Source organism: Homarus americanus, unplaced genomic scaffold (genome assembly GCF_018991925.1).
Source record: "Homarus americanus isolate GMGI-L3 unplaced genomic scaffold, GMGI_Hamer_2.0 scaffold25827, whole genome shotgun sequence".
Lineage (NCBI taxonomy): Eukaryota > Metazoa > Arthropoda > Malacostraca > Decapoda > Nephropidae > Homarus > Homarus americanus.
In genome coordinates, this window is record NW_024738300.1 from 10,144,279 (window position 1) to 10,157,384 (window position 13,106).

The 13,106-nt window shown below is 34.8% G+C and overlaps 1 protein-coding gene across 2 annotated transcripts in view; it reads right to left on the minus strand.

Annotated features, from left to right (window-relative positions):
- Positions 1 to 280: 280 nt before the first annotated feature.
- Positions 281 to 13,106, minus strand: part of LOC121873841 (zinc finger and BTB domain-containing protein 46-like) — a 71,480-nt gene continuing 58,654 nt past the window's right edge. The window contains exon 6 of one of the 2 annotated variants that reach the window (XM_042377599.1): positions 281 to 1,545. In XM_042377599.1, coding sequence (XP_042233533.1) covers positions 1,162 to 1,545 — 384 coding nt within the window. In that variant the 3' untranslated portion in view covers positions 281 to 1,161. Of the gene's footprint in view, positions 1,546 to 7,973; positions 11,430 to 13,106 lie in introns of those variants that run through there. The other variant, XM_042377597.1, reaches the window with a different exon arrangement.

Sequence of the window (13,106 nt, forward strand, 5' to 3'; positions counted from 1 at the left end):
AGAATCTCACCAAAACACCAAGTTCATTACAACTTATGAAAAATCTGTCATCTTCATGATACTGTACAGTGCTGTGTTTATCTAATTAATAGATATCAATGCTTACCAGGCAGCTGTCCTGATATATAATCAGCCATGGTACAGTCTCACCCAAAAGTTTGTTAACTCTCCCAGCCAGCTATTGCTGCACTGCATGCTTCAGATGTTTGAAACTTTCAGTACCAACCAGAACATGAAACCGATACGAATGAATCTAAAGGTTCAAAGTAACATACTCAAGTTCATACATCTGAAGCAGGCAGTGCAGCAATAGCTGGCTGGGAGAGTTAACAAACTTTTGGGTGAGACTGTACCTGAGTACACTACAGGTACAATAAAGACTTAAATCAATTTTCTTGAAACAGTTTACAGTGAAAAAGACTTATTAAGCAGTTAATTACTGCATTTTTTTATATTTATGAATCAATATTATTTTCTAATTGATAGTTCAATGGAAAAGTAAAATACAGGGTGTGTTAAATATGCATAAAAATTATAAACAAAATCATTAACCTGATGTATGAAGAACCTCAATTAACAAAACAGTTTAACCATCACACACAGAGTTGTTCATTAAAAACAGAAGAATTAATAAAAAAATGAAGAGCCTAAGTGAAGCAAACAAAATGGGATGTGAAGTAGATAAGACCATGAATAGTTACACATACACCACACAAGGTACACAGATTCATTTGTGACAACGTAATGTACGCTACTAGTATTCCAAGGTCATATTAGTGGGGTCATGTCAGGGGTTCAAATTACCAATACAGTACAGTATAGTATATTGTTTTTATACTGTGTTTATGTACAAAAAATTCAGGTATGATGAAGAGATGTGTATTGCCTGAACCTAACTGAGCTTTTGTTCATGTTTGGAAGTCAGGGGTTCAAAACTTGGCATGACAAATATTTAAAGTTTTATAGACAAACTATGTGTCTTCTTTACACATACAGACACACACACATATGCATGCCATACTCACAGACACACATATAAGCATACACAGAGGTTCTAAAATAGTATCATTCCAAAACTAAACCCTTGACATGACCCCAGAAAAAAGAAACTGATAACATTAACTCTGGCAAAGAACAGAGCATAAATATAACTAGATAGGCCTAATTCTCTCCTTGAGCATGTAAGTGTTGGCTGTGTTCATCTTCATAATCAGTCTTACTGTTAGATCTTAATTCTGGAGCCTCAGGGCACACATGTTTCCTGAGGTTGGCCTTGAGAGTGGTGAAAAAGGGACAGTAAGTACAGGAATATGGTGCAGTTGTGTGGGTCCTTAGGTGTCGTAAGAGGTGACTGTTTTTAGCTGTCCGATGTGGACAATGTGGGCAAGAAAATGGCTTCTCTCCTGTATGAGTTCGTATATGCTCCTTCATGTGGTCTTTCTTTACGGTGGCATAGTTGCAGAAGGGACAGTGGTGTTTATCCCTATTTGAGAGAATCCTGTCTGTTCCATCACACATCAGTTGACTCTCACCATCTATTTCTTCCTGGAAAAAAGAAAAACTTCATTGTAAAGAATACTTGAATATTTTTTTTTATAATAAAATATATACAGGTATAGCTACAGTAAGTTCTCCTATAATGCATGTTTTCATACCACAATTAGGTTATAATGCAATGAATGTATTAGCGAACACATTTTCTATAACATGGATTCAATTTGGATATAACGAGATTGAGTAAACGGAACTACAGTGTGTCACTCGAGTAAGAATAACTGGTTATGTGGTCTCCTTTGTGTAGCATCATACAAGGTGAGATGCGCCACCCCTGCAGTCTTTGTTTATCTTCCTTAGACAGACATCTGTTATCGCGGCTAGTGCTTTATCTTAAGACAAGTTAGTACAGCACAGTATAGTATCAACTTTTATGTTTTAATTACAATGTGTGGCAAGGTTGTGATGCATTTTGGTAGCGGTGGTAGTGGAAGTGAAGTAAAACCAAGAACAGCTTTAACTCTTGAACAAAAATTAGATGTGATAAGGTAGTAAGAAGTCTCACCTCCTCCATCTCTTGTCTCAAACAACCATCTTCTCTTGTGATGAGTTAGAACGTTTTTAGAAGTGTATTTTTCTTGTGGTTAATTTTTTTATTTTTTAAAAAGGTTTTATCATTAAAAGCTGTTAATTCCCATTGAATCAATGGTTACTGCGATGAGATTTTTCTATAACACGGTATTTTTTAGGAACTCGGATTATGAGCTGCTTACCATAACTGCACTACTGTACCCAAACATATTCTTGCAATCCCAAACCTCAATTCTATTTACAGTAGAAGTCCAAAAATCCGGACTGCTTGGGGATTGGGTGGGTCCGGATTTTCGGATTTTCCGGATTCTCAGGCAGTACTTTTAAAATTCAAATTTAAGTAGGAAAAAAGAAGAGATGAACAGGTACATTTTGATAGTTTATTCATAAGCAAGTAAAGCATGCTTCATTTATCAAAACGAGCAGTTTTAAAGAAAAATAAAGTCAACACTTGACAAAAATGTAAACAAACTGTCTAATACCATGAAGAGTCTTGAAATTCCTAAGCCATCCATCACAAAATGCTCACTCTGATTCAATGTTTATTTGCTCCTTAAAAGACTTTGCTTTGGCAATAAGCATCAGCCCATAAATTGTCATACCTTCTGATCGTTTTAACAAAAACCATTCGTGCAACACTTTATCAAGATTTTCTAATTTGGGCCAATGTAAAATTTTTCTTTCAGCAATTTTATTGTAAGGCTCAGAAGAAGCTGTGAATTCTAGAATTTTATTCTTTGCCTTTTTTATATCATAAATTGTAGACTTTCCAATGTCATATGTTTCCATTAGATCAGTATTGCTCACATTACATTCTAGTTTCTTAATTATTTCAAGTTTGTCACTCAATTTCACTGTGTTCTTCTTTCTCTTCACACAACGAAGTTCATCTACTTTAGGGGCCATTATTATGGGCTTGTACTCTGTAAATGGAAAGAGTAGGACTCAAAATTACATACGTTGTCACAGTTTGATTGCTTGTTTTAAAGTGGCGATCGCGTGGTCGTTTGTTGTCGCTGTGTAGCTGTGGCGTTCAGGCATGCACACATACACACAAAAGATTTATAGTGCCACAAATTTTACATTTGAGGACAAGCTAATTACAAAACTAACAAAATTAGCTACCTATAATTTACAATGACTTTTATTATTAGAATTATGTAAATAAATTTTTTTAAAGGAACGCCATTCATTCACGTAACCCACAAAAGCCCGCTAAATTTAAAAAGTTTTAAAGTTTTCGAAAAGTCCGGATTCTCGGGTGGTCCGGATTTCTGGCATCCGGATTTTTGGATTTTTACTGTACTGTACTTCTTAAAAAATTTAAATCTGAACAAAACAAGTAATTTAGGTAAGACGGTGTATTTCAGATTTAAGAATTCATGAAATTCTTAAACACTGTGTTCATATCTTTTGTAATTCACAAATTTATATTTCAACTAGTTTTACACATGACAAAAGGCTTATTAAAAAATAAAAAATCTATCCTTAAGATACAGATGCCCAGCTTTGTACACTGATCACAAAGCTGAAACAACTAGAATGAGTGTTGGTGGTACAGCAGTAATGAGTACAACTCTCACCAATATGTGAAGGGTTCAAGCCTCGGCCCGGACACACGTGAGAAGGGTGTAATCCAATGTGACCCTACCAAACACAACAGGTTGCCCAGTTTCCTCCTGTACTAACACTGGATAGACCGCCCAAACGGCTAGTAACCTGATAAGTGGCGAATATAATGAAAAAAATATATATTAAAATTATCTAATGTAAAAATATAGGTCACAGTATTCAACTCTTTATTTGATTTGATCAAGTTGTGTACACTATGGTGAGTGTGAATGTAGTTTCATGACTATATTACCTGTTTTATTTGAGAAAATTCATTTCATATGTATGTACAGATAGGCAGTTGGACAGACAAACAAGGGTAACAAAATACTGTACAGTATATCATTTCCATATTTGTAGCAGGGCATAATGCACTGAGGTTATGAAATCCCATTTTTATGGCTGCAGAGAAGAAAAGACGTGATCTGTGACATTGATACTGTACTGTTTAAATATTTAGTAACTACTCTAGGCTAAATGAGACTTTGGTTCAAATTACGATACCTGACTCATAATTAGTGCATTTAATGGACTACTACAGTATTACACAAAGAATAATATAAAAAAAATATTGTGAATCCTATCTCATGTTTTGAACTTCTCAGCCACTGTTAACAAGTCACAAATGCAGTTTCATTTACACTTTCTACAATAAACGAAGAACCCAGGGAAGGTAGGCAGGTTTGGATCACAAGCACTGTCCATTCTTTAAGCTGGTAAAATTTGGGATACAATAATGTATTCCAGACAACCAGTGAGACACAAGGCCAGGTAAATGGGTGAATGTCCAGACAGATCAGATGCCAGGGAAATTAACACAACTTCCCAAGAGGTACAAATTGGGTGTTGCTTATTACCTTAAAGAAGCAGCTCCTCATAAAGACCAATATACCTGTACTGTACCGTATAGATAACTTGCTTTCAGGTATTCTTAATTCCATGATGATGCTCAAATAGATTAAGCACATCTTTTTAGGTTGAGAGTAGGTAAGACATGTTAGATGGGATTAATTTGATAAGCCAATTATCTGTTCAAAACTGCACTTCTTGGTACAGGTATAGGGATCTCCTGTCCCATTTTAACCAATAAATTTGACTGGAAAGATAGTGTTATGGCTACTTTGTTTTGAAAATTGAAAACTGTACATAGTTAGTATTGCTTCTTATCAACAAGACTCCAGATTTGACTACAATATCTTTGATTTTAAAATAAAATGTTTGTTATCTGATAGTTTCCAAGTCTTGATAAAACTCTTAATGCAGTACAGTATCTTTGGGATGTGCATCATTTTTGTAAAAGAATTTCACGGCTGACCTGGAACAAATACACAATTATTATTATTAGGTTAATGACTATCTTCTCTGGACTGTACATATTTGTACAATACTGTATACAGTATCATTCTTTCTTAAACTAGGAAAAGATTTTTTATATAAATCAAGTTGACAAGAATTTTTAATTGGATGTTATTCCACAAGACTTGAAAAACAGAAGATTACTAGTCACATAAGAACACAAGAAAATTATGTGAAACTAAACTAACTGGGAGAAAGGGGACTCCAAATTTTCCAGCATGCTTTTTCTGAGGCACAAAATAAAACTACAGAGTAGTATTTGTGGCTATTGTAAGTGTATATTTGGAGCCATTTTAAGTTTTTTTTTTCAGTACTCTGATGCATCCATGTTCTTATAAATGTGAAAAAACAAATACTGCACAAACAGGACACTACATTAACATACAAAAATATACAAATTATATAAGCTAACCTACTTGCACCCCTGGGGCCAAGGTGTATGGTGAAAGAAGGGGTGGCTGGTCAGACTCAGTGGTAGATGTCTTGAGAAGAAGATGCTGTATTTTCTGTTCATTATCCATACTAGTAATTTTATGCATTTATTTTGTCCTTACAGCAGCACCACAACTTTTGCTGGCTATGGTGATGAAAAGGAAGTGAAAGTGGGTTCCATAATCCTGACAGCCCAAGAGGGACAGTTTAGATGCAGCACAATGTATACTATACTAAGCTTTTTTGAAACATGAAGAAGTGTGGCCATCATTGCAAACAACTGCCATCACTTACCCAACTATAAAGCCTGGCATCCATTCACAGTGGGATGGATTATGGGTACTCTGTGCATGAATCAAGAACCCTTAAGACATGAGGCAAGAACTGTATTAATTTGATCAGTCTATAACAAATAAGACATAATAAAAAATCTCGAGCACAGCACATGAAGACTGTCAGTAAACATAGGACTGATCATGAAGTGTCCCTCGAAATGAGTTATATACAATACGTAATATGCTTCTGGGATTAATAATTCTCAAAAAATCCAGATATGAAGCTCATAAAAGAGAGAAAAAGGACAAAATGTTCCCTACTAAAGCCTGAGACAAAGCATGAAAATGTACAAGAAAAGGCACCAGCCTAAGTTCAAGCAGGGGAAAAAAACAAATCATTCCCGCTAAATCAAAAGTGAGCTTTCAACCTGAGGTATAGTACTGCATAATGGAAAACTAGAAGATTCAATAACTTTCTCATCAGGGTAACACTCTTGACTGTTTAATCAATGAAGAACTTTTTTGTGTAAAAATTCTTGTTGATTCACATTTCATTTACAGTATTAGCTCTAGGTCTGTTAAAAAAGTTACCAGTATTATGTAAAATAAGTAACCTGTAAAAGATCTCTGTGAGGTCATACACAAAAGCCATATTAAAACCCCAAATTCATTAACTCAGCCATTAAATTACAATAAAGATATGCCTAAGAACTTATATATACAGGTATATATAAAAAAAAACTAAAATAAGGTACAGTAGCAACTATGCTAAACCTCAAATGAAAGCCCATATACAGTAGTCTACAGTACAGTAACTGGTTAAACTGAAATAGTGAAAGCAAAAACCTGAAGCCGGTACTTTAGTGGAGATACACGCTATGTATCCCTGATACACAGTTACCTCTGGGTCAACTGTTGGTGTTATGTTCATGAACCAGCAATCCTTAAGAAACTAGAGAAGAGTTTTGCACTGTGCTATCAAAAATGAATCAGACATCATTAATATTCCACAGCCATTTTCCACGATTGCATGGGTTAGCCATGATTACCTGAAGGCAGCTGTCAGGTAAAACCAGAATGTGATCCCCTCCCCCGATCACCATTGGAAGCCCAGGTACTGGCACGCTGCATAAGTGTGCCAGCCTAGAAATTGCAGCAGAGACCCAGGGATGGGCACAGCTCTGGTGACCTAGTTGCCATCTGGCATATTGAATCAAAGTTTTATGGCTGGATGCTCTTTCTAACACCAACCCACAGTATGGGAACAGCTAGTAAAGTAGGGTCACAACTCCTTGAAGTAATCAGAAGACTACATGCCTACCTAAAAATGGAAAGCAACAATTAAAGTCATGTGGAAGGTATACTAATCAAACTAAAATATGAGACAATACAGCACAAACTCAAAAAGAAAAGATGTGCATAAGCAGACCATACAATACAAAGGGCAGTGCAAAAGTACACCAAGAAGATCCTCAATTGAATCTCGCTGAGACAAGAAAAGATGGGGAAAAAAATCCAGCTACCAGATGACAGACAAAATTAAAATAGTTGGGACTGCTTAACTGTTTAGATCAAAAGAGGCAGCTTTGGAAGAACAGTAGCTCGATGTAGGCTGATGTTGATGATGGTACTGTACTGCATATGAACCTTTAACAAATACAGTATACCTTCTGGAAAACAATGGTGACTGGATAATGAAAAGGATAAGAAATTATGACAATTAAGAAATGTATGGTAAGTGATATTTATTAGAAGGCAATACATAAATGCTATTGCTATGTATTATATCTCTGAAATGTGTATGAACTATACTACCACTTCTCCAGTTCACTGTACTGTACAGTATTTCTGTACTCACAACAGTGTTCACGGCAACTCAATATTCAATTCGCCAAGATCAAAAAAGTGCAACTGTACAATTTTCTTGTAGCGATAAAATTATGTCTGGATGAGCAGCATCACATAAATGAAATTTAAGAAAACAAATATGTAAAATACCATCCATATTTTCAATGATATATGTATTAAGATAAAAAATAATAATAATAATGATAGTAACTAGAAATGCTTTATCTTACCATCAACTTAAAAATGCAAAAATTATATATATATATATATATATATATATATATATATATATATATATATATATATATATATATATATATATATATATATATATATATATATATATATATATATATATATATATATATATATAACTAGACAAGCCTCTGGGTCTCCTAAGAACAACTTACCCTTCATCTTTACAAGTAATAAGCCACACCATTTTCCTCCTCCATATCATGATACATATAATTAATATCTTTGGTAATTTATTTTCTGACACATCAGCAACTTAATTTCTACTTCCTGTATTAACTCTTAGTCTTTGTCACTTCTCAGCTTAATAGCTATTTGGTTGGATGCTCACTTGTCAAGATTCACCATCAGCAAGTGCCCATAAAGCTCTCTTCAAGCCCACACTATATTAAGTTGATTCTAGACAAATGTTCAACACATTGTAATCTTTTAGTCTTCAATGTCCAAACAGTACCAGGCAAATCTCTATACCACTGTAATTTGTGTCTTTATCCATTTTTTTCCTGTCCAAAATAACTTTATATACAATACATGATGCAATGCACTTTTGCTTGACACAAGCTCAATTACTAACCATTTATAAATTCTTCACCGTGATTCAGTATATGATTCAGTAGCCTTAGATGACAACTACAGTATTATTTATTTTCATGAGCACGAAAAGACTGATGCCTACAAGCACCTAAACAGCTAGGTTGTGGGAGCCTCTCAGAACTACAATATCTCATGATTACTGCACATTGTGTCAGTTGTAGAGGATCTCATTCTTCATTCTGAAAGGTAAACACCCCTTGAGGATTTTGTGATAAAGGCTGCTGACATCCTCGGTGCAAATTCTATATGTAAAGGGCTATGACAGTACAATATGTATAACCTTAAACAGTCTAATTTTCAATTACTTTCTTTTTCACCAATATTTTTGTTTCCCATTCCTTCAATAATCATTATCTCTGTTGAAGTACCAATATTGTAGTGTAAGAAGAATTCTAAAGGTTGCCTAAATTAGTTTTCTCTTAGTTTAAAACTGAATGTGTTAAGTGCAGTCAATATTTTACTGATGATAAACTACTAATATTTTCTGGGTTAAAGCTTTCTAATTATTTTCAAGTATCAATATAAATTTATTAAACACTTGGACTGGTTTAATAATACTGTACTACTACAGAAAAATGTGGTGACTACGTACTCCAATAGTGCATATTGTGAATATTGTCCTCTCAATAAATTTTTGCTACAATAACTGATGAGAGTGAAATACTCTTACAGAAGAGCCATTCTAGATTAAGAGTACCCAGCTTTATGACTACATTTAAGTTCAAGAGACTATCTATAATTCGCAGAAATATTTTAAATAAGTTAAGCTGAACCTCATCTGAGATTCATTATATAATATAATCTGTTCAAGATATAGTTTCCTATATAAAAAAAACAGCATCTTATTATAACTTGGTGTGCTCTGACTATGAGACTACTGTACTGTACTGCATTTTGATGCTTTACATTATATGTGGTTAATTTCTCTCAAATAATAACAGTATGCAAGACCTCAAACACAAACTATTAAGTCATCACAGATAATGTTTTGACATTATGCTTTACTCTTTATGCGCAAACTGTTCTTTTCAGCGAGAGAAATTTATTTAGCTAAAATAAATTGGGAAGGCATTGACTTTCAGCAAACCCCATTCACCTGTATTTGAAGATACTGTATGAATATTATAAGATTACCAACAGTTCCAACTACTTCAGTAAGCTTTGCAAAATAATTATACAGTGTAAACACTTTGAGAAGTAATCATATATAATAACTAAACATTACAGAAATCATCATAAAAAAATATAGTTGTAGCTAAAACTTTTGTCTACAAGACAGAACAAGAGATGTACAAGTGGTGGAACACCAATGAGCCAGACAAGCACTGCCTCTCTGGATGTACCATAAGTCAATACTATAAATTGTAATGCCAGATTCCTCTAGAATACAATACGTACAGTACAGTATACATTTCATCCCTTCTGTGCTCTTTTTTTAAAGTCTGGGACACAGTTTACAAGTGGTGTTGCATTTGCTTCACTCTTAAACAGTTAGATGGTATGGAAAAAATTAAGTCATCCTTATTTTATGCTACCTATCTGTCAATCCTTCTACAACAAGTACACTTTCTCTCACAAGTTTAAGCTGGGTGATGTCTTCCCCACTGACCACCTCTCAAACTAACACTCACTTTCATGCAGTGCTCAAGTATTTCATTTTGGTTATCACTTGTATTTGCAGTTGAAAATAAAAGTTAGGCTCTTATAAATTACTTATTAAATGTATACAAGGAACATCATAGAAATAAGGAGGTACAGTTGTATATTATATAATCCTACAAAAAATGGCATAAGAATGGCTAACGAAGCAGATATTGTGGACTGAGAATGTGATGTAGACTACCAATACATCAATTAACTCAAGTAACTTTTATCAAAAGTAAACAATCCCAAGGAACTGATGGTGGTATTTTATATGATAAGCCTCTTAGGTGGTGTAGGATTTTTTCTCTTTAGTTTACCCTCAATATCAATTACCCTGTAGTCGCTTCCAAGACACTTGTTAACTGAACCCAAACTAAATTTTTATTCATTCACTCCCCAAAAATTTCTTCGTTATATGGATTAATTATACTGTACTATACTGTACTTGGTTAAAGAGTATTATGGGTTGAATCAGATGACAAATTAAATGATCAAAGTAAGTGACTAATAAACCCCAAATCCTGGATAAAACCTTAAATCTGCAATCATCACTATGCCAAGGAATAAAACTGATTAATGACAGAAGGAAGTGAGCCTTTCCTTCTCTCAGGATAATGCTTCTGAGAGCTAATGTGACCATCTCCTGTCACAATAATCACACAGGAATATAAACAACTATGTAGTATATGTACTGTACTGTTTGTTTTGCTCAATCCTGAGCTGCAAAATATTTAGTTTTGAGAGTTTTCAATAATATACAATATTTTGATCAACACTATAAATTTCTTTTCCATATTTAAAACTTTTTAAAAATAGGCACTGAGAAAAGGCAGATTACAAATGAGTATGAGTTCGCATATGAAAAGTTAGCAAGGATCGACGAGGAAAACGGAGTTGACAGTAAGGACAGGAATGTGACTCATCACTATGGGCACGTATGTGTCGCATTAGGGCACCTTTACCACTGCAAGGATACTGGCACTGAGGACAAGCAAATTGCTTCTCAACTGTGTGTGTGAGAAGGTGGTTCTTGAGGTTGATTTTTCGAGAGGTACGGAAAGGACAGTGTGAGCATGCAAATGGCTTTTCGCCAGTATGGGTTTGCACATGTCTGTGTAAGTCACTGTTTTTTGCTGTGCGAAAAGGGCAGTGTGGACAGGAAAATGGCTTCTCTCCAGTGTGGGTACGTATGTGCTCTTTCATGTGGTCTTTCCTAGCGGTGGAATATGTACAGCAAGGACACTGGTGCATCTCTCGGGCAGGGCCACTCCGCTCAGCACCCGTGGCTCCTCCATCACCAGTCCGCTGACTGTCACTGTGCACTCCTACCTGTTGAAGATGCTCAAATTATTCATAGTCACACAGTGCACTTCCAAATTTCATCTATATCATGTGGATCTAATAAGGAAGAAGTAGCTAAATACCTGTACCTAAGTAAGCATTTTATAAACAATTGAATTATACTGTACTGTACTTGTAATATTGGTACTGCATGTTTTTTTTATAATGTTCCCTGCTCTTGTGAGGGTAAGAAATATCTGCCAAAAATTTGCTTTATAGTAAATATTTATGTCAGGCCATGGAATTTCTTTGATGCTAAACAGTAAATAAGTTTGATATAAAATATTGGGAAAAAAGGTAAAATACAACAGACTGGTCCTGAAACCCCATTCTATGGCCTCGCCCACAACTAAGCGATTCGTGTATCTATTCATTAAGAGTATGAGCGGCAAACTCAGCTAAACCTTATGCATACTAATTAAATATGCCTTCCCATCATGACCAAGTCCTTAAAGGAATCTTTGGAAGCAAGTCACCATTTAAGGTATAGAGTAACAAGTTATGTAACACTTGCATGTATGCATCTTGTACAGTATATCATTCATTCAGGATACCATGAAATATGTGTTGGTATTCTAGGCTTCAATCAATTCACTTCTATGACTGACTGACTCAGTTAAGTGTTCAGCCATAAAATGGGACTTCAGGATCAATCCCTTGTTTACAACCTAACACCCTTCACTAAGTGAATCATGGATCTGAAGCCAGATAGAAGATGAGAGAGGTGGCATAACAAGCTCTACGTCCCTGTATAATAAACATCCCACTCGGGAAGGAAGGCACAAGGAAAATCCTACCCAGTGCAAAAACCCCAGAAATCTTCCTTCTTAAAGAAATAGGTAACAGGAAAAGGGCCCTCACTGAAGGCCACTCCTACCTCATCCACTACAAAGTCCCTATTAGAAACTAGGAGCTTATGAACCAGACCAAAGGATCAGTTAACAAATGAGAACCCATCTAAATATTTAGGCTAATTACCTTCATAAAAAAAAAAGGCTGAGAAACTGGCTTAATCCAGCCTAAGAATTTAGTCATTCCTGAAAGAAGGCTGATAATGTTATTGTAAAGAATTCATATGGAATCTCATTAAACTGACCATAGTGGTATTATATTTTGTAATAAAAATAAAAGAAAAGAAATAAATACCGTAAACAAAAATACAACTCAAAAATCTAAAACACGAACTATATTATCCAGCAGAAAACAGTCAGTAATTACCTACCTATTGTCAAATATTTTATCACAAGCCTGCCTACAGGAGAGCTCAGGTTCTCAATTGGCCATGTTAATATTGTTATTATTATCCACTCTGTATCTGTGTTTTTCTGGCTAAATAAACTGTTTCAATTCAATTCTGTTTCAATTCAATATACACTACAGTATAATATAATGAACTTCACAATACCTATGACTGGCCCTAGCATGTTAAACCACTTACAAATTGCCCATTTCTACAATTTGCCAAATGCCTGGGCAGCACAAAGCTCATTTTGTTATCTGCTCTGAAAACTTTATACAATTACAATACCAAAAGCTGAAATCTTACTAGAAAAAAAAAGGATCACTACAGTGCTGAAAGTGGTTTGAGTATTTCCACTTAGCTAATTGCAGGAGCACAACAAATATGGAAAACTGACCAAGAAATCTAATTTTTTAACTGATTCT